Source organism: Mustela nivalis, assembly GCF_964662115.1.
Source record: "Mustela nivalis genome assembly, chromosome: 7".
Classification (NCBI taxonomy): domain Eukaryota; kingdom Metazoa; phylum Chordata; class Mammalia; order Carnivora; family Mustelidae; genus Mustela; species Mustela nivalis.
In genome coordinates this window covers 146,995,374-147,020,350 of record NC_139026.1, presented here as the reverse complement: position 1 = coordinate 147,020,350, position 24,977 = coordinate 146,995,374, and the positions used below count along the sequence as shown (strand labels likewise).

The following is a 24,977-nucleotide window of genomic DNA, read 5'->3' as shown; positions in this document are numbered from 1 at the left end:
TCAAACTCTATTTTAAAGGGACTCCCTGGGGCCCCGGGCACGGTGACAACACCGTCTGTTCCCACGGAGCAGCCAGTGGGTCAGCGGCCACGGGAAGAACAGGGGGACACCGCCATTTTCTGGGACTGCGCACATTGCGTGCAGAGAATCAAGTCCCAGGCACGAGCGGCGAGCACAGTCATGTAGGAGGAGGTAAGGCTGAGTGCACAGAAGTGACCAGACCCAGGGGTTCCTTGCTAATGGGAAGGGGCACTCCAGTAACAGGGCTGCTCGGGGAACACAGGAGAAGTCCTGGTAATATGGCCTGTGTGTCAGAAACACCTGCTTGGGGTGGGGGGGCGGGGATTGTCACCGTCAGGATGCAAACCCCAACACTCCATGTTTGCGAGAATCACCCACAAACTAACAGACTATTGTGTCGAGCTCGAGGAAGCAACATGTTCCCCTCGCCGATGTGGAAGCGGTGCCCAGGCCACAGGGGGCCGCCCTCAGGCTCGGGCCCCTTCCCACGGGCTGGGACTGGTCTCCCCCACGTTACACTTCTGTGACGGGAACCCTCTCATTGCTCATGTTTCCGTGCACTGTCTCTCTTCTAAGAAAGGTTAAAATGCCACCCACGGCAGAGCACGGTAATGCTGGGTAAACACGGAGACCGGGGGCTGCCGCGGGAGACACAGCCAAATCCTGAGAGCTCAGAGCCGCCGACACCAGCCACTCCCTGACGTTCACTCCTGGAGACCACCACTGTGCGCTGGAGCCAAAGGCACAGCTCCTGGACCCAAATGTCCCTCAGGCAGTTCAAAGTGAAAACGGGCACAGCTGATGGGGGCCCGGGCCCGGTCCCAGCCGCACGCTGGCAGAGGTGGGGACCGCCCCGTCCCCCCGCCCTGGGGACAGCCGGCACGCCCTGCTGACTGCCTGGCGGGGACAGGCCAGTGGCTGGCGGGCGACAGCACGCCACAGTGGACAACAATGGCAGGAGGGCTCCTCCTCACATCCCCGCAGAACTGGCCCTGCTGTCCATCCGGCCTGTGCCCTCTGGCTGCCAGTGCACCTGACTCATCTTGGGGGGGCAGGTGCCCCTGCTCTGATGGCTCCAGTTCAGGAGCTGACCTTCCCTCCAGTTTCGGGAGATCCGAGGCCAAACCCCCATCCGTGACCAGCTTTTCCGTCAGCTCAGAACCAGCAGGTGTGCGCAGGTCTGGAAAGACGTGTTGGCCCGAGGGTGTGAACGGACACACTTTAGAAAAGGGGAAGTTTCATTGCGGTGCTGCCCTGTATCTGTGGTGACCTCCGACACAGTTCACGAGGCTGCTGGTGGCTTTCTAGGAGAGCCCTCACCCTCCAGCAGGCCCTGAGGGCCTCACAGGTTCCGGAGTCAGCCACCGGGACAGGGTGCCCAAGCTGCCCAGAGGGGCTGTGCTGGGTCTGTGAGCGCTCATCCATGGGGGGCCAAGCTGCTGCCTACTCCCCGCTCCCGTAGGCACAGGCCGACCCCCGCCTGACTCCCGGGTGGCTGCTACCACACAGCCTCCTGCCTCCAGAGAAACACCACCGGCGTGGGCTCTGAACACCATCGAGGGGTCACAGGCCTGCGGCCCCTGAAGAGGCAGCCCATGACCCCATCAGCCCCCAAAGGAAATGGCGGGGTTTGCCCAGTAGGAGCAGAAACCACCATCCCGGAGCCATCAGGGCTGACCTCCCCTAAAGAAAGCTCCGGGGGATCCTGATGGATGCGGGGAAGGGTGTGCACCACCCAAGCCTGTCCCGAGCCCAGAACTTTCAGGGTCAAGGTTGGTGAATTTGCACACCATTTTGAAGTTCAGTATGAAATTAAGGAAGAGAAAACTCGAGGAATTAAGAAAAAGCCAAATAGGGTTTACGTTTTGAAATTCTAAAGACGTTGGTAAAGTTAAAGAAAAGGGTGAAAAAACGTGGATGAGGTTTGGTCAAAACACACCTGGTCTCCCCCAGCCTCCTTGGCCACAGAGACCACCCCCCAGCCCACAGCGCAGCCCGAGGCCGCTCTGGGACCCGTATGGGGTCGCCGCCGGGAGGAGGGGGCCGCGGCCCGAGGGTCGGGGCTGAGGTTCTGCAGGGCCAAGCCCTGCCGCACATCACGCGCCGCATTTGAAAACGCTGCTTTCCGAGACACACGTCCTGCGTGGCCGAGCTAGGACCGGGCTTGCTGGGAAGCGACCAATGACAAGGCGGCGGCCGAGACCAGCAGCCCCAGGGAGCAGCTGAGCCATCGGGGCGCAGCCCCAGGTGGTGGGCAGGTCTGCAGGCCAGTGCAGCCCGCATAGGCCCCGCCCCCCGAGGGCTCAGGCCGTGCCCCCCTCCCCACCCCCACCCCCCCGCCCACCAAGTTCTGGGGAAGTAAAGCCCGTGGTGCACGCACAGCACACTGACCCACAGGGGATCCATGCTCGACTCTCACTTCTTCCTCACCCCATCCCATCTTCTATAACTTTTTTTTTCCAATTTTTCCTTCCTTTTTCCCCATCCAATCTTCTGCTGTCTCTAAGGAAGCAGGAGTCATTTCTGTGACTCAGTTCTCCCAGGATCCAGCCTCTAGCTACATCAGATGGCTGTGATCACGGGGTCAGGGACGGGAACACCCACCACCCAGGCTAGAGCAGCTCCGGAGGACCCAGGGTCGGGGCATCACCCCATCACCCGGGGGCCATCTGATGGCTCTGCTCCCACAGGGGCCCTGGCTCGTTGGGTGCAGCTGGAACAGCTCAGTCTCCCTCGCTGCTGGGACAGGGCCTCTATGAACACGCAGGCATCTCTCTGAGTCTGGGGGTGCGGCAGGGGTGGGTGGACGGGACGGGGACCTGCCTCTTGCTGTCTCGCCGCCTGAGTTGACGGAATGTGTCATGTCACTGGAGCAGATGTCCCCCTCCCAGGGGGCAGAGGACAGTCCTCCCTCTGGGTCATCACTCTGCAGGGGCTACTGGAAATCTCTGGAGGACCACGGAGAGGACACAGAGGAAAAACAGTCTCCAGGACAAATAGGAACAACAGGCAGTGTCCGAGAAAGCGATTAGAGGGGAGTCTGCGGAGCCGAGGGCCGCGAGCACGGCAGCCGTGTCGGGAAGGCGGGGCAAGCAGGTCCGTTCTGTACCTAGAGGCTGACGGAGCGAATGCGGGTAAGAGGAGAGCAGGGGAGGCACGTTTCAGGGGCTCCGGCAACGGCACAGACCCTCCGGAGCCCAGATGCAGCACCTCCCGTCGCCATGTGCCTGGGAGCACGGGAGAGTAAGTGCCAGGAACACTGGGCCCAGGGCAGACGCCGCGACGGAGGCCAGGGTGGCAGGAACGCTTTCTCAGACTCTTCCTGGGGGACGCCTTGGACAGATTCAAGGACCGAGTGACCCACTGGGTCAACTCGGCACCCACAGCTACTCGAGACAGTTGGGACGACCGCGGCAAAGACCAGAGGTTGCTTCCGGGAGCTGCATCCCACGGAAACTGGTCTGATAACTGGATGTCCAGACGTGAAACCCAGTTGTGTGGTTGGTACCACCTTTCACTTGTCTGAGCAATGACTGTACATGGCAGGAGGTGGATTTGCACACCCAGATCTTGCTCTTTTATGATTCTTAGTGGCTGTAACCTCCTCCAATCTTACCTACCCACACCTGTCAGGAAGAACCAAGTTTAAAATCTACTTGTTGGGCTTACTTCCACAGCAAAAAAGTGTATCAAGACTTTCGCATCTGATTTGTATTGTTAATACTCTTTGCTTTCATACTGAAGGTCTCATGCTTAAGGTCCCCTGCAGAATGGTACTGGATACGCTCACTTTTCCAACGGGGAACGTCAGCGCAAACCTTCATCGCGCTTGTGAGACAGAAGCGGTTTTCTTCCTTAAGAATGAAAGTCTACAGTGAAAGCCTCACTTTCTACTCACAAAGCAGTAGTTTACCGACAAAAGTAAACACAAAAATGTGCCATAGGTCTGAACTGTTCCCTGTTTTTTGGGGGAGATATCGCCCCCCAAAATTGCTAAAATTGTGTGAAAAGGCAACAAATAAATGAGAAGAACGTCACGTAACACTGGAGTGAAAGGCTGAGTGGGAAGAAGAGAAAGCTGCCCCAGAGTCGCATGCAATGGGCCTCACCCTACAGTTGAGCAGCGTGTACAGGACGTGGTCGGGGGTGGTCTGCGCCCTCCACTGCAGGACCTCCGACAGGAAAAGGAACTGGAACAAAGCACAGGCGTTAGCGTCAGGCTGTCTGAACAGACCGCGCCCGCACAGATACCCTGTGTGGCTCAGAGCAGGGAACGAGGACAGCCTGTCAAGCCAAACGGGGAGACTGAGCCAGCGCTCACGGGGTTGTTCCTGGATGACTTGGAAGGCACTGTGCCCGACTTGGACGCGCCTGGGCAGTGGTGCTGTGCCTGGTCAGGGACGTCTCCTGCCATCTGGCCAGGCTGGGAGACCTGCATTCCCCTGTACAGACGGAGCCGCCAGCACAGAAAACCCCTTCTCCTGGGCTTCCAGAAGAGGGTGGTTTCTGGGGGCCACAACGGCACAATCAGTTCGACCCTGTTCTTGTAACGGGTTCTCTTCTATTGGCTATGTCGGAACGCTCACTTCCCGAGGTCGGTCAACAGCACTGCCAGCCACACAGACTGGATGCATCCCACAGACTCGGGCTCTAGCGAGAAAAGACCAGCCCACCTCGTCATAAGAAACACGCAGATACCCCTTAATCTACTTCATTAACAGAAACGACCTGTGACGTGGGGACATGGTGACCAAGTGCTTTCAGTGATCGTAATTCTGCTTGTTACCAAACTGGCAGTATTTTAAATGCTTGATTCTGTGACATTTGCTGGTAGCTCACACAGACTGGAGCCATTGTCTGGTGACTCGTCGGACTCCCCAGGTCTGAGAGGTTGTGATGGGGAGACAAGCCGATGCTGTGTAAGGTGGGTGTGGCACCGTATTTCTCCTGCAGCCCCTACGGACATGTTAAGGATGCCTTGTTCCCCAGCCGGGGTTGTGAATTTACATTTTCCTGAGTTCCAACAATTACAAGACTGAAGCCCTGCAGCCAGGTTGCTGTGAGGCTGTTTGGGCATGAAATCAGAGCTCGCAGGAAGGTGAAAAACACGTGCCATGGGACACTAGGACAGGACAGACATCCAGATGCTGGCCCCAAGCCTCTGCTCGCCCGTCTGTGCACCCCAACAGACAGAGCTCCCTTGGGGGGATGATATGGTGCGTCTGCTGGATGGACAGGCCCGAAGCAAGAGGCCGGCCGTACACAAGGACCAGCAGACAGTGACACAGCTGCCTGGGGGCACAGGGTGCAGAGAGCTGCCCAGCCTCGCGCTCACCTTGCGGGCCTGGTCATTGTCTTCGATCTGGCCCAGGTCCCTGCCGCTGGCCTGTGCGATCCTCTTCCCAGACACCAGGTTCCCCACCATCACAGAGGCGGGGCCGATTTCTAGAAAGAACACGGGGAAACAGGTGAACTTACGACAGCACCTCCCACTGTGGCGTAGCGCCCGCCCTGGGGAAACCCCTCCAAAGGTCACGCTCTGAGCAAGTCTCATTAGAACAGGGCTTCCAGCGCGTCCCAACAATGGCACTGACGGCAAACTCCAAGGTCTCCATTACAGGTTGGAAATAAGCTTTCGCGAATCCCGCTGCCTCTATTGTCGCGCTGGGGGGTTGCTGGGATCTATCTGGGTTAGCGTCTCTGAGCAACGATGCAGCAGAGAAGGGATGAACACAGACACATCTCGCTGCTAGCCATCTGGGCTCCGGACCACAGGTGTGGCGCTGGCCCGAGTTGCCACGGCGGCCGTCTGAGGGACCACGGACACAGAGTGCTACGCAGGTTTTATAAACACGTCCTGTAACACTGCCGAAGGCTCAGTCACGGCCACTGTCCGTCTCCCAGACGGCACGCTCTGGGCTCTCTGCCAGGCCCGCGGAGAGGCAGACGGCAGAGCCAAGAGGCTCCTGTCCAAAGTTCCTCGGACAACACCATTATGGACTTGATGATCAGCGCTCTTTTCACGGGAGAAAGGCAGATACAGTCCGCTCTGATAGCTTTCTTTTCTTTTTCAAAGAAAAAAAGTTTCTTAAAGAGCTGAAGAAACTCAAAATTCCTAACTACAAGAAACTGCAGGCACCCTCTATGTTTCTCAGGGTGCTACCACTCACTGTTTTCATCACACACGAATGTGCGTGGAGGGGGGAGGGCTCGCGGTTTTAGGGGACCGTGCCGTCGCGTGAGTGCGCGAGAGCAGGAGGTGAGGGGGGCAGGCACGGACGGGACGGACTGCGAAGGAGGCAGCAGAGATAACCAAGATGCCAGTCCCCACTGAATCAACTTCTTATTAAACCTTTACCAAAGGTCGACCTACAGGCTTCGAAGTCGGGGCATCGGTGCACGTGTTATCGCACACAGAGAGCTGTGTGTCTGCAGCTCAAGAAGTCTAGATGTGGGCCGAGGTGTGCGGCCAGTGGCGGCAGGCAGCCCAGCCTCCAGCGCGCCAGGAGATGGGCAGGGCTGCCAGCCCCATCCTCCTCTGGGCACACGCGGCCGCCCGGACCTGGGCTGTCAGGAACTATGTGCAACCTCAGAGCAAAGCAGGAGAAGCCCGGGGCTTCCAGGTGGGACCGAAACTGGGACCAGCCCCGGACACAGGTTTCCAGGCTCCTCCCGTGGGCTTCCTCATGTGAGGCCATGTCTGGGAGCCCCGATGCCGGGTTCCGTGTCGCCACAGAACACGCCTTACAGACTCTGCTCCCCCATGCCTGATTTGTCGTGAGCTCTTCTCTTGGCTCTTAATAAAGAAATTCTGGAGGAGGAAGGGTGTTTCCACAGTTAAGAGAATGAGAAGCAAGTGCGGCAGGCTGTCGTGTGCACAGTGACCGTTGCTGCTGTGTGGACGGAGCCCCACCGACCGGCCCTGTGCTCCGTGGCTCGGGATCTGTGGGTGAAGCATCCTCGGGGACCACGGAGGCAGGGACCGTCTCGGGACTCCACTCTGGCCTAAGCTGACCAGAAGTATTCTCCGTGATTCTGTGAAGAATTCAAGCGAGGGGAGCAGTACTCCTCCGGGCCAGGCGGGCGGTCCCTCCTTCCTTGACGCTTGTTGCTGCCGGAGTTGTCTGGATGCGAAGCTCGGACCTCAAGTCTCTCCCCAGCGTGGACTTAAGAAAGCTCCTCTTCCAAGCATGGCTGGGAGACAGGTGCTTTCCTATGGCATTTTCTTGTAAAATCTGTCCCCTACCCAAACTGAGGCTCTCCCGGCCTTGCCGAATGAGGTCAGCATGTGCGCGAGACACCCTGCCACACTTGGCTGCCACGCGATTTGAAGCCCGGAGCAGGGCTCCTCCTGGGGAAAGCAGGGCCTGGCAGCTGCTCCTCCCTTTCCCCTCCCCTGTGGCCCTCCCGCCGCTCTGATACAATGTATCCCGGGGCCTGCTAACCGCTGCCCTGTGGTTTCCCCTTGGGGGGGGGGCGGTTATAATACTGCTGCTGGCCCCCCTGGTGAGTTAAAGGTACTTTTAACACTTGCACTCAGTTAAGATACTCAGTACATGTATTGTCAGCGGAGCAAATGAATTCATCTGGTAAAAGGGGCAATTGGCTTGTCTACAGTTTATCTGCTTGTTAGGGGCTCTGACTGAAGCCTGTAGCAACACCCTCAAGGAAAAACAGCCTTACTAACTGTCTGCTTGGGCTCTGCGTGCTTGTTCCCAGTGTGTCTCTCCCAAGGGAGCCTCAGAAACCACCTGGTCCAACTCCCTCTCTGCGCTCCGGGAAACTGAGGCTTCAGGGAAATGCACCCGTCAGGTCCATTACAGGTCGTCAGCCAAGAGAGGGAAGTAGACCAGCACCTCTCAGCTGCCGAGTATTTGTTAAAAAGTTTTTTTCAGACTAAGAATTACATAAACTTTCAATATTTAACCAGAAAGATAAGACACTAGATATTGTTAAAAAATGGTTTCCTTAAACCGAATCACACCAAGCTTCAGTCCTTCACCCCGCAGCAGCTGCGGTCGGTGAACAGCCCAGCCCCTCCCCCTGCAGCCACCGTGCTCGCGCCCCCAGGAAGCAGCCTGTCCTCTGTGCTCCGACACTGCTCTCCGGGCAGAGCGCCGGGGTCTCTTCCCTCAGCCCTGACATCTGGCAGGGACCCAGCAGCTCCAGAAACTACCATGCATTTGCCAACCATCGCCCCTGTAAACATCTGTCCTGAGTTCACAAACGATGACCCGTGGGAGTCACATGAGCTTTTCTGCTCCTGGGACCACTGGTGGCCGGGCCCTGGGGCTGCGGTGTGTGATGATGAATCGAAGTGAGCAGGGGACTGGGCCAGGGCAATCAGCTCTGCTCCAAGTGTGCACAAGGACACCACAAGGGTCCCCCACTAGCTCCGAGGGTGCACAAGGACACCTCCAGGGGCCCCGCCACCACCGTCCAGTCCACTCACAGACACCCCCTCCCAGACGGAGCCTCTGCTCTCTCCCTCCCCCAGCTGCTTGTGCTCTGACACAACAGGTGACAAAAGATGTGGCTCTTCATCCCTTCGATACACCCATGGAAAGGCAATACTGTGTGTTGTGGGGACACTCCACGTGAAGCCGTGCGCCCACTGAATTTAAAGAAATGGATACTTCGTCAGCTATGACTTTACGGATTCCTGCAGGAAAGCTATAAAGCAATGACTGAGAGGAAAGAGAAGTGAGGAGGGTATTTAGTTCAGGGAACCCAGAATGGAAGGGACCTGGGGACAGCATGGCAATCAGATGGAAACCGCAGAGCCGTCTGCCCCGAAAGCAGACAGCGACTGTACGTGTTTCTGGAGAATCCACGCTTCCCAGGAGAGAAAACACTGCCCTTTCCAGCCGCCGCGTGACCGTGTCCGCATCACAGAGATGGCAGCAAGGGACGAAGGCGACCTCGGCTCTACATGGGAGGTGTCCCCCCCCACGGCACCAGCACCCTCATGGGAGGTGTCCTGCCCACGGCACCAGCACCCTCATGGGAGGTGTCCCCGCCCCACGGCACCAGCACCCTCATGGGAGGTGTCCCCGCCCCACGGCACCAGCACCCTCATGGGAGGTGTCCCCCCCCCACGGCACCAGCACCCTCATGGGAGGTGTCCCCGCCCCACGGCACCAGCACCCTCACCTCAACCACACAGGCCCACCCGCTCCCTCCTCCAGCCCCACGTCAGGGTGCGGGCCTCAGTCCCTGTGTTCCCACCAAGTGGGCTGCACCCCACGGCGACCCAGCCGCCTCTGCCGACTCCACGAACTCAGCCCCGTGGCCACGCCAGACATGGCTGAACACCGCTGCCGGGTCCCTCCCTGACCCTGTTGTTTGTGGAGTGGAGACAGGAGAGTGCCTGCTGCATGGGCTCCGTGAGAAGGAGTTCATGTGTGTGACACGTGGAAATGATGGCCGCCACACCGGAAGCTCCCGCTGTTGTTCCAGAACACAGCCGCCACCCGTGCCCAGCCACCCCCGTGTGACCCCCCAGAGGCCCTGGGAGCCCCGTCCGCGTGCAGGCGTTAGAGCTGCGGCTCCACCTTCCACAGGCTTGCGATCAGGTCCCTCTCACTGATAACGTGTGCGACCGCGAGGAGCACGATCAATCAGTTGTTAGGAAGACAAAGTCAGACGAGATCCCCAAACCACAAGGTGTGGGCACACAGTTACTCTCACAACCTTGACACAATAGCGCGCTCCAAGCAGCTTCCCACACCTCTGTGGCTCTGGCCCTTGAATCAGCCGCGGGGGACCCGTGTAACTGTAACGTGCGCACAGGCAAGGCAGGCTGCCGGGCTCCCCGGCCAGACCAACTGTCGGCACTTCCTCCGGGAAAGCGGGGGCTCCTTCCCAAAGGCCCCCACCAGCCCGCCCCCCTGCACACCGTGCCGTCCCAGCAGGGCCCTTGCTTCGCACCCTGGGCCGGGCAGGGTCACGCCCTGGGCGCGCGCAGACCAGGAAAGGGACCCCACGGCACCTGCTTCCTGAGAGCCGCTCGGGCTCCGCACCACCCTCCAGCCTGTGAGCTCTACCTGGTTGCTTCTGTCGAGGTTTAGGCAAGTTTGTGACACAGGTATGGGGGCACATCAGGACATTGCAGGGGTGAAGTGAGCCCTCCAGGAAGAGCTGCTTCGTTTCTGACAGGTGGATCCCGCCGAGTGGGGTTTTGGGGAGGGTGTTCGCTGGAACCAAGGCAAGGCAGTAAACCCCAACTTGATGGATGCTGTCAATTGCCTGGAAAGTCACGAGAGAGGGAACCACGTGAGCACAGGTACTGCAGACAGACATGAAGCAAACATGCAGACTGAGTGCCGTCTGCCCCGTGTGCGTGCGGCGTCGATGCCAAGAGAAGGGCTGTCTCTCCAAACCCTGCACGTCGGCTAACCGTACGTGGGATTTGTGGAACACCGCGCGCCCCGAGAACGGAACCTGAGCAAGGAAATACAACCTCAAGATGAGAAGAAACCCGGTCGCTTGTGACGCCCCCAAGTGAACGGAGGCGGCCAGGTTTGCAGACCCCGGATCCCAACCCTCCGTCTGCTCAGTTACTTTCCAAGCAGGCAGTTACATTTCCCGGTCGATGCCCTTTCTGATGTGGCGGAGGAGGCTCAGGGAGCACAGGGCACCATTGCCGGGGGCGGCCACAGCCTGACGGACGGGGGGGGGAGGCGGGCGGGCCGGCCGCGGGAAGAGCTACCTGGAGAACCCGGCTCATCCACTGGAAGCTGTCCTCCTCCGTGGAGTCCGGCCTCTGCTCGGCCACGATCACGATCCTCTCGTCATGCAGGACAGTCACCGAGAACACAGCGATCCTGCGGGCACAGAGAGGGCAGAGCGCGGTGGGCACGCGCGGGACACGCGCCGGCCAGGGTGCTTCTGTGGTCAGGGACAGGCAGCCTCAGCTCCAGAGCGGGAACCGTGCGGAGAGCGGCCCGCAGTTCCCGCCGCGGCCGCTGTGGCAGCGGCAGGGGGGCACCCACCCTGCAGGACGTGCCTGCCGGGCCCCGAGATAGGGGAAGCCCCGCAAGCCGCACATGGGTTTGCTCCTGTGAGGTCGCATTCGGCACGTCAGCGGGAACGTTCCATTAGGGACGGGCGGGTTTCTGCCCACGTGCCTGTCTCACTCGGCCGACGCAGCCTTGTGGGGTCTGACCCCAAAGCAGCCCCCGCACCCTGGAGCCTGCACCGTGACAAGGAGCACGGGCCCCAGCACCCCAGTGTCTACCACCTCTACTCCCGACGGCCTGACAAGCGGAAATAAGACTCGAAAGCAGTTCAAGATTTCCTTCAAATTAGCCAAACACGCAGGAGCTGACATCCTGAACTTAACACGTAGCGTGCAAGCCGGCAGGGAAGGGGCGCGTCGGGGACTCCGTCTCCCTGTACAGGCTGCGGCTTTCTAGATGATCTGCACCCAGACGAATATTTGGTTCTTTTCTTTGTGTATTTACTTAAAAAAATAGGCTTTTTAAATAAATGTTTTTACTGGGACGCCTGGGTGGCTCAGTTGGTTGGACGACTGCCTTCGGCTCAGGTCATGATCCCGGAGTCCCGGGATCGAGTCCCGCATCGGGCTCTGCTCCATGGGGAGTCTGCTTCTCCCTCTGACCTTCTCCTCGCTCATGCTCTCTCTCACTGTCTCTCTCTCAAATAAATAAGTAAAATCTTTTAAAAAAAAATTTTAAAAAATAAATGTTTCTACTTCACATAGGAGGGAGGTGATGAAAGCTCAGGTCTGGGGCTCAGGGTACTCCTATGAAACTAGACTCTCGGAACTACTTGGCATGTCAGGGGTCACCGCATCCCATCGGCTTAAGGAATTTGTGCATTTTTATATAAAAAGCACCGTGTGCAAATCACTGAGTGCTGAGTTCCCGGAGGGCACACCCACCTTCCCCTGTAGACGAATTTCATGGGCTCCACGGCCAGCGCTGTGGCCACGATGTCGTCCGCATTGTGTCTGCGCCCACTGACCACCATGAGTCCGTCCATCTTGCCCACCACGAAGACGAGCCCCCCGGGGCCGACGAAGCCCAGCAGGCCCGTCCTGACGAAGGGGTACTCGCCGACAGGGGCCCCCGAGCTCGCCACAGGAAACACCTGCGGACACATGAGCTGTGAGCGTGCGGGGGGGAGCGGCGCCCACCGTCCCCCTCTCCCTGGAGCCAGGCCGACCAGCCATAGTCTGGCGGTGATGCCTTGCAGAAAGCAGTGCCCCCGTCCCCCGCCCCTACTGTCCCCCTCTGCCCGCAGGCAGGCCGCCCACTGGCTTCCTTCTAGGGCTTCCGAACCCAAAAAGTGCTACGTGACGATTGTCTAATGAACACTAATCGGTTCTTCTGTTTTAAATCCACAGCACCGAACTGATAAACGGAAAACTGAAAACGCGTTTTACAGGTTGTCAAATGACCCATGTTCATCAGTGTTTCCTTATCAGGACGACATGAGAAAGGAAACAAATCTTGGGGCGCCGAGTCCACACCCGGTCCTCAGAGCCTGTGGGGACGTCGCAGAGCCGGGGAGGGGGTTCTAGGCAGACTCCATCTGGCTGGGCTTCAGGGACATTTTGGAAACTCGAGTCCACATTGCACCAAGACATGTGCACCAGGCAGCACGTTACGGTGTGTTCTGAATGGAAGAGACGGGTCTCCAGACACCCCCGTCTCCCACGCGTGCGCCCCTCCAAGGGTAAGGTACCACCTGTGCAGGTGAGGTCAGCTCCAGGAACACGGCGGATGGGCGCGAATGTACCGTGACCCGTGGGCGAGCGAGGCCCGTGTGGAATCGAACCATGAGCCACACACGCTGGCGGACATCGTGCACATGCACACACTGGCTCCTGCCACGTGTGTGTGTTCACACCTGGCCATGGCAGGGAGGCCGTGGGGGCCCTGGTGAGACCAGGACGGGTGTGCCCGGCCCCCAACCTGCGGTGTCTTGGCAGCACTTAGTAAACGGGCAAACCTGGGAACAGTGATATATACAGAAGACCCTTTGCAAAGACCCTTTCCCAACATTGGCTACAGAGTGAGAAATGCTGAGAAGTCAAATTTACTGAAAATTATATAACTGGCAGCAAAAAGTGAGACCATTTTAGTTACAATGAACACGTTCCATCAAGACACTGCCAGCTCGTTCGCGTCTGCACACCTGCAGGCCCCCGGAAGGAGCCCCGCGAACCTACCTCGAAGGTGTTCTTGGTCATGCCCGAGAGGCCGTAGTAGGACGTGCCCGTCGCGATGGCGCACACGCAGAGCTCCCCAATCTCATCCGTTCTGCAGAGCTGAGGGATTCCGTCCGGCTTCACAGCACACATAATGGCTGAAAGCAAGACCGGACGCACGGGTCATGTTAGAGCGAGGGACAGAGAGCAAGGGAGACAGACGGACAGGCCGGGACGGAAGCCGAGGGAGACAGACAGATAGGGACGGAGGTGAGGGGACAGAGAGACAGAAACAGGGACTGAGGAATGGGGGCACAGAGACAGCGTCTGGAACACGGGTGTGTATCCAAGGGGGCCGGGCACGCATGGTCCCTGCAGCACGTCCTGAATTTTCCCGTAATAGAAGAATGTCCAGTCCTGTTGCTGTGACGTTAGTGACTAACTGAACAGGTGAATCACAGTTAAGGGGAGTGACTTCCGCTCGCAGACGCGGAGGATGTGTGGCGGACGCCCCGGGTCCCCGGCCGCCCGTGGCGCTTCTGTACCGCACACACCCCAGCTCCCAGCACAGAGCTCGAGTCCGTCCGGGCCCGGAGCCAGCGTTCCGGGAGGTGGGGTGTGTGTCCAGCGACAGCTGGCGCCGCCCTGACTGCTCGCAGGTGCGTCTGTGGCACAGGTCCACGACTTTTAGAAACAGGCTCTTCCGCTACGAGCGGGCACGGCTGCTCCCCCAGGGGCCCCCAACAGGTCTCTCACACGGTCTGCTGCTAGGCTGGGTGCCGGCCTGGCCCAGCATGTGGGGAGGGCTGTGGGGGGCAGCGGGGCCCATGGTACCCCAAGGGAGGAAGACAATGAGGTCCCAGCGTGGCGGGGGCAGAGAAGCCCCCCAGGCTCCCTGAGGCCACTTTACCACAGGCCTTAGCAAATCAGCTGGAAGCGTCGCGTCCGCATTCACGGTGGACGGCCCCGGGACGCCGGGTAGGAAGGCCGGGGCCCACAGACAAGCCAGCGGCCACAGCTGGGGCTCCCACCTCAGCACCCCCGGCTGTCTGCAGCCCGGTCCACACTCACCACCAGGCATCACGAGGCCGACGTCCTGCACGGTGAGCACAGACAGCTTCTCCTCCGAGTCCACGCGGATGACGCCATAGGTCAGGCCGTGCATGGAGAGGACGCCCCGGCCCGGGGGCTGGTTGCTGTCGTCCGTGGGCCTAGAAGAGCAGTTCTGTCTGAACACGCGGAAGGAAGCAAACAGGCCACACAAGGACACGCGGCGAGGCTGCCAGCCACGATGGGGTCCCACGGACTCTGAGTGCAGACTGAATGTCCTGCCGCCCCACGGTCTAGCTCGCCGGGGAAGGCTTCTGCCACGTCCACAGGATGTCACTACCCCTACCTCTGGGTTTCCAGAGCAGTTTAAAACACCTTAGTGGTGTGAAGACCTGCAGTCAGAAAGGAACACCGCCTGACTCCTCCCCGCTCTGTCCGGGCCAGATTTTCCAGGGTGGGAAGTGGCTAGCGGGAGAACAGGTCTCGGAGAAGAGTCGGCAGCAGGGAGCAGAGTCGGTGGAGACTCCTGCTGCTCCTGCCGTGAGTCGGATGTACGCCGTGGGCCAGAATCTGGAATGAGAGTCCCACTACATGCCGGACAACAAGTTCTTGGGGAAGGTTCTGGCTGAGAGGCGTTCTGTAGGGCGGCGGAGGCGCCGGGGAAGAAGCAGTGTCGCTGCCTCTGTCTCCTCCGTGGCCCACAGGCCCCACATGTCCGCTCACTCCGCGCCAGCCCCTCCCATTCCTCCGGGACCCAGACCTCTCCTGCCTGGGCCTTCCACACCTGCTCCTGCCCCTGTCCCCACAGGGTTCGAGCAGCAGCAGCAAACCCGTGGGTTCCCCTCAGCGCCCTCCGGGGCCGCTCAGATGCGCAAGGACTCCATGAAGCAGACACCCCAACTCCCACCTCACGGCACGCGCCGGGCCCGTCAGTCGCAGCCTCCTGAGGGCAAGTGGGTCTCCCTCTGTCCACTGCTGCACCCTTTCCCCCGGAGAGGCAGTCTGTCAACTACAGAGTCGTGAAAGATTTCCAAGGTCAGGGATTTTATCCCTGTAGCTAAAGACCTTTGCCTGTGAGCTGAGCTAAGTGAGAGCACGGTTTGGGTGAGCACCAGCCTGTCGCTGTAACGACGCACTTGCACGACATCGCTTTAGGATCTAAAAGCTGGAGGACAAACAGAAGTTTGCTGTTTGACTTAAAACAGTATCGAGATTTGTAACGAACCTAAAAACTAAATAAGGAAACATAAAAGTTAAACTGTGCAGAAGGAAGTCTTATTTGAATCAAGAAATGGTGTGTTTAAAAAAGAAGCCTATGCCGTGAGTCACTAATTTCTCAAAAAAAATAGTAATAATAAAAAGGAAGCGTAGGAGAGTCTGGAAACTGAACTGTTATATCTGCTAAGCATCAAGAACAAGGAACTAAGCAGACACAGAAGAAAACTCTGCCTAAGCTAGAAGGTCCCTGGGCAGCGACCTGGAAAAGAGCCCCGGACACTGGAGCCTCAACTGCTCTGTAAAGCGAGAGGAGGAGCACCACGGGAGCCCTGTGCTGCCAGGACTCCTGACCCCGTGCTCTGTCCTCGGCAGAACGCGACATGACAGTCAGGAACCGAAAGGCTCAGTACCCGCTGTGCGTTGTGTCCCCAAAACCTGTGGCCGGTCCTGGTCCCGGGACACCGACTATGACCTTATTAGTATGAAAGGGCCTTTGCAGAGGCCGTTGGTTGAGACGAGGTCATACGGGCTAGAGTGGGCACAACCCGACGACCTCGGGGGGCGGAGACACGGATGGTATGTGACACGGTGGCCACGGGGCGCTGCGTCTCCAGCCACGGAGCCATCGACAGGCACCAGCAGTGGGAGGACCTGGTGCAGATGCTCTGCCAGAGCCTCTGGGAGCCCCCGCCCGGCAGATGCCCCAAGACTCGAGACAACAGTGTCCCCATTCCCACGCCCCCAGCACAAGGCAGTTATGACAGCCCTGGACACGGACACACCACACAACAGGGCTCAAAGGTGTGCGCACGCAGTTGCAGAAGGCACAGAGGCAAAATGCAGGAGTGGCCGGGAGCAAGGGGTCGGCAGCGACCGAGACCAGCCACCCACAAGCGCTGGGAACGACAGGCGCCCATGAGAGTCACAGATGCATGTCCTGTCCTCGTGGTGACGGCACCTGCTTCCCTATGTTCCAGAACAGCAAGCGGGAAGCGAGACTCCGGCGGCCCAGCTCTGGACTGCGTTTGCTGAGAGGGTCGTCAGTCGTGTTTACAAACCGACACCACAGAAACAAGGACTCCATTGCATTACTCCAACCTGCTGCTTTGCACTCGTCTAACAGAGTCCCTCGCGGGTCACAGAAAACTCCGAGCCCAGACTCTCTCCTCTGCAGACGAAGGACACTTGGAACAGTTGGAAGAGAAGCACGCGAGTCCCTGGGACACAGTCCTCGGCTTGCAGGTCACCCCGCCGACAAGGTCCCCCAGTCCCAGGTGGCAGCGTTCCTGCTCCGCAAGCAGCCCAGCCCCTCCCGCCCGAGCTCCACGCGGCCCCCGCCTCTCCGTGGCCAGTGCTCCACGCCCCACGCACACGGGCTCAGCACGGCGCACGCCCGCCTGCCCCACCCTCCACCATACAGACCAGGAACCGAGGCACGGGTATGTGAACCTGGTCGTCTGCGCCCCCGGGGGGCTCGGAGGGACCCAGACCGACAGCACAGCCCGTGTCCCGACGCAGACACCTCCCGTCCCCTCTCCCCACAGCACACTCTCCTTTTGGTGAAACTTCAGAGCCAACGCTGTGTGTGAAACACAAGGACGGCATCCCCGTGGATGCGTGAGGCTCCGGGAGTCCCAGCAAGAGCGCCTGTGTGTGCTCAGCTCAGCCCGTGCCCCCGCCTCTCGGGCAGCCACCACCAGAGAGCCTCCGGCGCTTCCGCACGCACTGCAACAGGAGCCGCACAAACACGTCTGTACCCAGAGAACGGCAGCTCCCCAACAAGCACGTTCGTCTCGTCCTGCTCTCTCCCCGGCAGAGCTCGCGGGGCCTCCCATGTGTGCGTGTGTGACCCCTGGGGGACGCAGAGCGCGCCCGTCCACTGCCCTGTCCTAGCTGCGGGAGGTGTTCGGTGACACGCGATCACGCATCTTATTCCACTGGTATGTAATCGGCAATACTGCGGCAAGTTCCCTCTAGAGAAGCAGCGACGTTTAGAACACGAACGACACCGGAGCAGCTGCCCAGACATGCCCCTTCCCACGAGGAGTATCGCCTTCTGATTTACCGTGCATGCGGCGCGGTCCCATGCCGGACGCGACCGTAATACTTCACGTGCCAAGGCTGCTCCCAGCAGCCCCGGGAGGGAGGCCAGACCATCCTGCCTGCTTACGGGCGGAGAGAACGGGGCGGGGCGGCCCCAGGCCCAACGGAGGGGCAGACCCAGGCGTCAAGCTCACTCTGGCCTCCAACCCTGTGCATCTGGCCTCGGGGAAGGCCACTTCCCGGCAGTCCTGCCTCCGCACACCCAGACCGACACCGTCCTCAACCCTAAGACGGCTCCTGGCTTGCTGGGTCCAGGCCATCTGTCGCTGCTGGCTGGGTCTGTGTCCCCTCGGTTCTTAACCACCCCAGCCTGTCTTTCTCTCCATTAACACCTTCCTAGGAAAGTAAAAGTCCCAGTAGATTAAACCAGGTGAGAGTGAGAACGTGACCCTGTGAGCAGAATTCCCAGAGATTTCAAAAAGCTGTGTTTCATGATCAGACCTGGGAAGCTGAGCCAGGGTGGGGGGAGCCTGGCCCTCCCGTCAGCCTCAGGGTTCAAGGCCGCGACGGAAGCTCTGGTGTCGCGGAAGCGGGAACATCCCAGCAACTCTCTGGGCGCACAGAGTCTTCGTGCTCAGGAATACGGCAGGAGGGTAACACGCAGCTGTGTGTGGCTCACCCTGCAATCACAGCAAACTGCAGGACGGCCCAAGTTAACACAGGGAGGACAGAGGTGCACACCAGCCCGGCCATGGGAACGCTCCCGACGGCCAGGGGCTTCACCGGGATAGCGCGCACACCTGCCACTTACCTGTCACGGGTGTCCCACCTGGATAAATGCTAGACAACCCTCAGGTGGTCACGCTCTGTGACACCTGAGACGTATGTCCTCGAAGTCTCAGGGAACACACCTGCACTTTGCCACCCCTGGCCACGCTCACAACCACACCAAGGGGCAAGAAACGCAGGGAAGGAAGGGGCAAGGCATCTGGACGACCTCCCTTCCCGGGGGTTTATGGAGAAGCAGCCCCCGCATCTCCAAGGCTTCAGCCCCACGGCCTCTCCCTGAAGCCTTCTGCAAGCACAACGGCGAAGATCCTTCCCTGGGTCCCTCGGACGGAGGCAACCATCAGCTCCAGAGACAGTCGACTCAGAAACACCCAGAGAGCAAAGGGAGCGAAGCCTCAGGAGAGAGCCGCTCCTCTGCCGACACCAGGACTTGCTACAACATTTCTGCATCCACAGCCCGTTGTCATAGAACACACACGCCCAAGCACACACGATGTCGCTGCAGTAACACTGATGTGAGCCGACGCCTGAGTTCTCCCACGAGTCATACAGAGGTTCTACGTGTACAGACTCACGTGCCGTTCACGTGGCCATGACGTGGCATGGCACTCACACCCCCCATGGACACGGACTCTGAGGCCTGAAGGGAGGCACTGTGCCATGCTACACAGCAGACTCTGAAATCCACTGGGTGCTGTGCTGGGCTCACTGGACACAGAGCATACGGAGCCATCGGTGCCCACGTGGGGTGCACGCACTGCTGGACACACAGTCTGGCTGCACATGCCGGCTGCACACACGGGAGCACACACAGGAGCACACGCGGGCTATGCACGGGCATCGGAGCGCCTCCTGGAACACAGCTCCCTGCGGAAGACGCTGCTACGCTGTGGGCCATCTGCGTGTGTCAGCGAGGGACCACTTTCCGGCCGCTGACCAGTGAGGTCCTCCTTTGTGGACAGAGGGCGTCCCTCGTGGGGGAGCGGCCCTGCTGCGCGTGTCTGGCCCTGCCGTCCGCAGTGGACGTTCTTCTGCAGACGCGCGTGAGCTCACGTACTGCAGCGGCCGCCCCAGAAAATAACAGCGGCAGGTGGAAATGCCCTGCGAAGGGTGCGGAGCCACAGACTCTGAGGGGGTTATTTCTGTTTTAACGGAAATAAGATTTTCAGGGAACACTCTGGGAACGTGGATTTTAGAAGAAATCCCGTCAAATCCATGCATGTGCTCCCCCGTCAGTGCTCAGCGTGAGAGCCTGTGCACAACACAGCGGACGCCCGCACGGAAGGCTCACGACAGGGAAAGACACAGGATCGACGCGGCGCCCGTCCGAGCAACGAGGCATTTTCTTCCCCTTTCTCTGGCCAGAGCAAGAACCACTTACTAAAAAGCCGCTGCCTGAAGAGGTCTGTAGCGTGAGAAGGGGCCGTTTTCTCCGCCACTGTCACATCCACCCACCGGTCTGTGGCTTCAGGTTCTTTCTTGCTGGAGAGACCGTCACAGGCGCTTCCTCCTCTCAGCCAGGAACCGGATCTGCCCCACAAGCTGTGTGCAAGCTGAGCTCTCCCCCGAGCTCCTTGGCTGTGTCTCCGGGCAGGCGCTCGGCGCGCATGGGTGGGGAACCGGCCCTGGTCTCTGTGTGTGGGACAGATACCTGGACCGCAGCGTGCGCCGGTCACCGTCCGACCAAACACAAAACGGGGCGGGACGCGCTCCTGCGGGTGAGCGGGGCGGACAGCCCGCACGAGGCACTCTGGTCGCTTGGCTCTTCCACATTCTGAGTCACGCCGCATTGCCGGTTAGGGATGCGGAGTCTCATCTGCCAACATTTTTATACCCAAAGGAGTTCTAAAACTGTACCTAAGTTCAAAACTTCCGGATTAAAATCACCAACAATGTATTTACTCTCGTGTTACAAAAATAAGATCATGGATCTCCACAGTTGCCTTTCTTGGGGCAGTCCAAGCCGTTTCTGAAAATCCCACTAAAATTCACAGGCTCCTCAGCTACCCTGGCTGGAGTGCCTCGGGCGGAGCGGTCCGAGTCGGACTCTGGATGTGCACCGGATGCCGGGGTCCTTCCCTCGGGTCCTCCCATTTTCTAAAGTCCGGGGGGACGTTTTCAACATGCAAAATGATTCGGGTGGCAAAGGGGCATCTCTGGTCTCCTCTGGAATCGCCAATTTGATTATTGCTTTACATAATTCTTAGCTTTCACTGCGAATGCTTCAAGGTATTGAAATGATACCTTGTGGTTAAAGAGCCGCAGAACACTTTCTTGGTTTAAGCAACACTACCACAACATAGCTTTAAAAAGTGAGTTCTTGGGGCGTCTGGATGGCTCAGTGGGTTGAGCCTCTGCCTTCGGCTCAGGTCATCATCTCAGGGTCCTGGGATCGAGTCCCGCATCGGGCTCTCTGCTCAGCAGGGAACCTGCTTCCCTCTCTCTCTGCCTGCCTCTCTGCCTGCTTGTGATCTCTGTCAAATAAATAAATAATTTTTTTTTTTTAAGTGGGTTCTTTCCTCTGCATTCCAGACGCAGAAACAGAACCAGACAGCATCCCAGGGATACACAGGACCAGAAGATCATTTGCTGGTTTTCATTTTACAATTTGCCCTTTGAAAACAATTTCACAGATATGTTTACACATCATAAAGTCCTATTTCTCCAATATATTTAATTTTTATAATAACCCTCAAAGAAAAAGGAAACACACAACATAGACCTGGATGGTGACAGCTTAAAAGGAAAGACGATTAAATACTGTGGCCACACGAGGCTGGAGAGGAAGCAGGGCTCCAGCTGCTGTCCCCAGACAACGGCCAGAGTCTAGGGCTGGCTCTCAGGACCAGCTCCGCACCCTGCCTGTGTTTCAAGTGGGACGTCTGAGGATCCTGCTGAAAACTCGGAGCCCCAAAACCTTCCAACGCACTCACTGTGGTGTTGGTGACAGGAGTTCTCCTGCTGACCGGAGGAGGGACGTCAGGATCATGAACATCCATGGTCACTGGCCTGTGACGTCCAGCTCTCTGCTCTGCACAGGGAGCTCAGAACGGCCAGAGGGGCTGACGGATGTGCCCACCGTCCCGGCACGGTGCAGGCCCACGGGCGCCTGGCGGTCCCTCCATAGCCACGTGGCTGGCTGGTCCACATATGCATCTCACAGAAGGAAACCACAGACTAAATGCCCCACTGGTGTGACTAACGGGACATGTCCAGTGTCATCTTCAGTACTGGCCTCGTGCAGTAACTGGGTTTTGTCCCTAAAGGCTGGGCTCGCCCAAGTCCAGTGTCTTCTTCGTTTCCCAGCTCAGTCGTCCTGGGAGGGTTACTAAGCCCAGGACGAGAGAAGTAAGCGGAATGTCAGTCCTCAAACCCACCGGAACGAGGGGTCATCAGAGCTCCCTTGAAGGGGGCCGGCTTTTCTTTCTAACAAAATCAGGCGACCAGGCAGCCAGATACTTTTTTCTTTGTAAATCAGCCAACAAGCAGAAACAGACTAAGAGGCCGCAGCCGCTCCTACGCTGGGCTCGGGGAAGACACGCAACCGAGCGCCCATTCTGTCGCCCCCTGGACCACAGGGCCGTGGACCGGCCGCCCCAACCCCTGCTCAGAGCAGCTTGAAAGGGATGAAGAAGGCGGCCTCGCCTCTCACCCGGCTTCTACTGTGCAGGCACGGACATTTCCAAGTGTCCCTGTGCTTGGGGAAGAAATCAGCCAGTGGGAAGCTACGTGTGTGGGCTTGTTTGCGAAACAAGAGTGTCCCAACCTCTGCGTGGACGGTCGTTCACGTACAACGGGGACGGGGGTTTTCTGACTCATAGAGAGGGACGTGCTCATAAAATTCAAGAGAAGCTGCTTCTGTCCTGCTTGAAAATGTCTTACATAGGACTGGTCAGCGAAGGAAGCAGGTTCTACACGTGAGCACCCCCCCCTCTCTGGACTGACCACCAGTCCTCGTCACCCACACTCACCCCCACTCAGGGCTCACGGTGGTGGCTTCATCCGTGGGGCCAGCGGTGTGCAGGAGTGTCTCACATGGACGGGGACAGCCATCAGACTGCAGAACGGCACCCAGCAAGGGAGCAGATGGGGGACAGCCGCCGCAGCCAGAGGTCTGTCTTGATTTGGGTCACGCCATCACTCCTAATTCTACGGAGGACACTGCGAGTGTACCTGGGCTCCTTTGTCTTCCCGTCCCAATCTACCTGTGAGCCTGAAACAGGACGCCCCCCGCGGAGCACGCGGGCGCGGAGACGTCCCAGCCAACGGGGTGGGAGCCCCGGGCGCGGCTCTGGGGGACACTCGCTCAGAGCCCGGCAGGGCCAAGGGCACTACCTGTGCTCACGTCTCTGTTCTCAGGAACTCCTGACTGTCCACGGCCTCCTCCGTAGCGACTTACACCCTGGGGTATGTAAGATCTCCCACCCCTGCTCTGGGGTCCTGAGCTGCCCTCTCCGCACGCGTGTTAGCGCATCAGTGTGGATGCACGCAGGCTGCTCCCCAAGACCTCCCGTCTGACCTCCACCCATTATCTTGGGACCCACCCTGGGGCGCGGAGGGGGACGTGCAGTTGGCAGTAAGGACACGGCCCTCCCGCTGCTGCTGTCTCGGTGGACGACCAGAACACGACACCAAACCCCAGGCCCGGAGTGGCGCCGGGCCTGCTGTGTGCAGCGCAGCTGGCCGACGGGCACACACACGACGTCCTGGAGCACCGCGAGCTAGAAACCGGCCGGCTCATGGGCACGCGCTGCTCTCACCAGGATGCCCGCGAGCAGGACCTGCACGCGCTGGGCGTCTGGCCCTCACGGCTCTAGTTACAAAGTGCTCGTGGGGCTGGGACGGACGAGCCACGGAGACACATGGGAGAAGGTGTGAGCCTGAAGGAGGGTGACGAGCCCGGAGGACGCGGTCGGGACGCCGGCAAAGGCTGTGCAGGGGGAGGGAGAGAGCATGGCCAGGCCTCGGAGCCCCAGCACCCCTGCAGGCCAGCTGCCACTGAGGGGCCGGGCCGTAGGGAGCCGGGGCAGCCGGAGGGCCGGGCCGTGCGTCCACAGCTTCCTCTGAAGGAACGTGGGGCACATGTGACCCGGGCGGGGTGCACTGAAATCCAGTTCCACTCTGCCTGCCACCCCCCTTTCCACAGTAGAGCGGCCAGAGTCACAACACAGACATCAGTGTCCAGGCTCCGCACAGTCCTGCGTCTCCCCGAAGTCTTGGTGGGAGGAGAGACGTGACACGGCCTGCACTGGGGCACAAGGGCTCCGACTGCTGGCCAAGGGCTGATGGCCGGGGCGGGGGACCCGGGGGAGTGCACACGTGATAGCAGATCTGCGTGCTCACATCAGGGACCGGGTGTGTGTGCACTCGTGTTAGCAGACACACGTGTTCACACCAGGGGCCAGGGAGTGTGTGCACACATGTTAGCGGACACGTGTCTTCATATCAGGGACTGGGGAGTCTGCACACGTGTGAGCAGATGCACGTGTTCACAGTGCGGACCAGGGAGTGTGTGCACACATGTTAGCACACACACTGTTCACATCTTTTCTTGGCAAGTGGAAAAATCGAATGTCTAAAGGACTGGTCCACGGGGACATGGCAGAGTCAGCCGCTGAAAAGACCTGCCTTTCCTGGTGCACAAAGTGGCCCCGAGATCACGATGACAATCTGAAGTGCCCTGACTCTTACTGCTCCAGGAGACAACGCAGGGGGGACACCAGAGCATCGGGGAACCCGCCCGGCGGCCCCTCTCACAGCGCAGCCTGGACTGTGTCCACGGGACCCACAGATTCTCTCCTGGAGGGAACGGCGAGGACACAGTTTGTGACTCCATTACCCCAAGGCCCCCGGGGGCACGAGCCACCACGCAGCTTCTCAGCACGGGGGACCCGTCTGCGGCTTTGGGCCCAGACGTCACGGATCCTCGCCTGCGTGAACCAGGGCTGAGCAGAGTGCTGTGTTCCGGGGCCACTCTGGGCACGAGCGCGCCATCAGAGGCTGTGTTTCCCCGAGACCCAGGGTGTTTCCAGGACACGAAGGCTCAGCCAAGACCACGTGGGCACAGTCCCAAACGACTGGTTTCAAGGAACGCAGCACGACTTCCAACACCACCTGCGGCCTGCGCATTCATTTCGGGCATCTCTGCGGGGTTTTTGTCCAGATTTTGAAAATATCTTTCTACTTCAGTTTTGGTCACGGATACGAACGGGTGTGAAACCGAGAAGGACGGTGCAAATGGAGCGGAGACATTTACGTGCTTGTGAAACCATAATGTTTAACGGCTCTCTGCTGCCGATAAAGATCTTTTCCAAAGTTATTTTTGTTTGTCTCTAACCAATATGTCAGGAGCAAAACACAAATATTTTAGTGTTAAAACTAGACCTTTTCCCGTGTATCTTACGGCCCCTCGCTTTATGCAGGAGAAACGAGGCAGGGGTCACACTGCACTGTCCGCAGGAGTGACCGTGAGGCCCAGGCTCATGTCTTTACTCTGAAACAGGCAGCCCAAATGTCACAGCAAAACGAGTGGACACATTTAAACCATCATAGCTTCGGCAAGGATAGGACGGCGCAGACGATGTCTGGCTCGGCTGTCCCTCTGGAGCAACCTTGCTCCCCTGCCAGAGGCCAACACACGAGCCACCACTGACCCACGTGAGGCGGGAATGGGGTTCCG

The 24,977-nt window shown here is 59.2% G+C and overlaps 1 protein-coding gene across 3 annotated transcripts in view; it reads right to left on the bottom strand.

The window, feature by feature from the left end:
- DIP2C (disco interacting protein 2 homolog C) overlaps nucleotides 1-24,977 on the bottom strand; it is a 347,914-nt gene that overhangs the window by 69,427 nt on the left and 253,510 nt on the right. For all 3 annotated transcript variants that reach the window (XM_082739775.1, XM_082739777.1, XM_082739776.1), the window contains 7 exons: nucleotides 14,270-14,409; nucleotides 13,220-13,356; nucleotides 11,927-12,135; nucleotides 10,733-10,847; nucleotides 10,068-10,269; nucleotides 5,357-5,466; nucleotides 4,131-4,211 (listed from right to left, as the gene is read on the bottom strand). In XM_082739775.1, coding sequence (XP_082595901.1) covers nucleotides 4,131-4,211; nucleotides 5,357-5,466; nucleotides 10,068-10,269; nucleotides 10,733-10,847; nucleotides 11,927-12,135; nucleotides 13,220-13,356; nucleotides 14,270-14,409 — 994 coding nt within the window. The remainder of the gene's footprint in view (nucleotides 1-4,130; nucleotides 4,212-5,356; nucleotides 5,467-10,067; nucleotides 10,270-10,732; nucleotides 10,848-11,926; nucleotides 12,136-13,219; nucleotides 13,357-14,269; nucleotides 14,410-24,977) is intronic.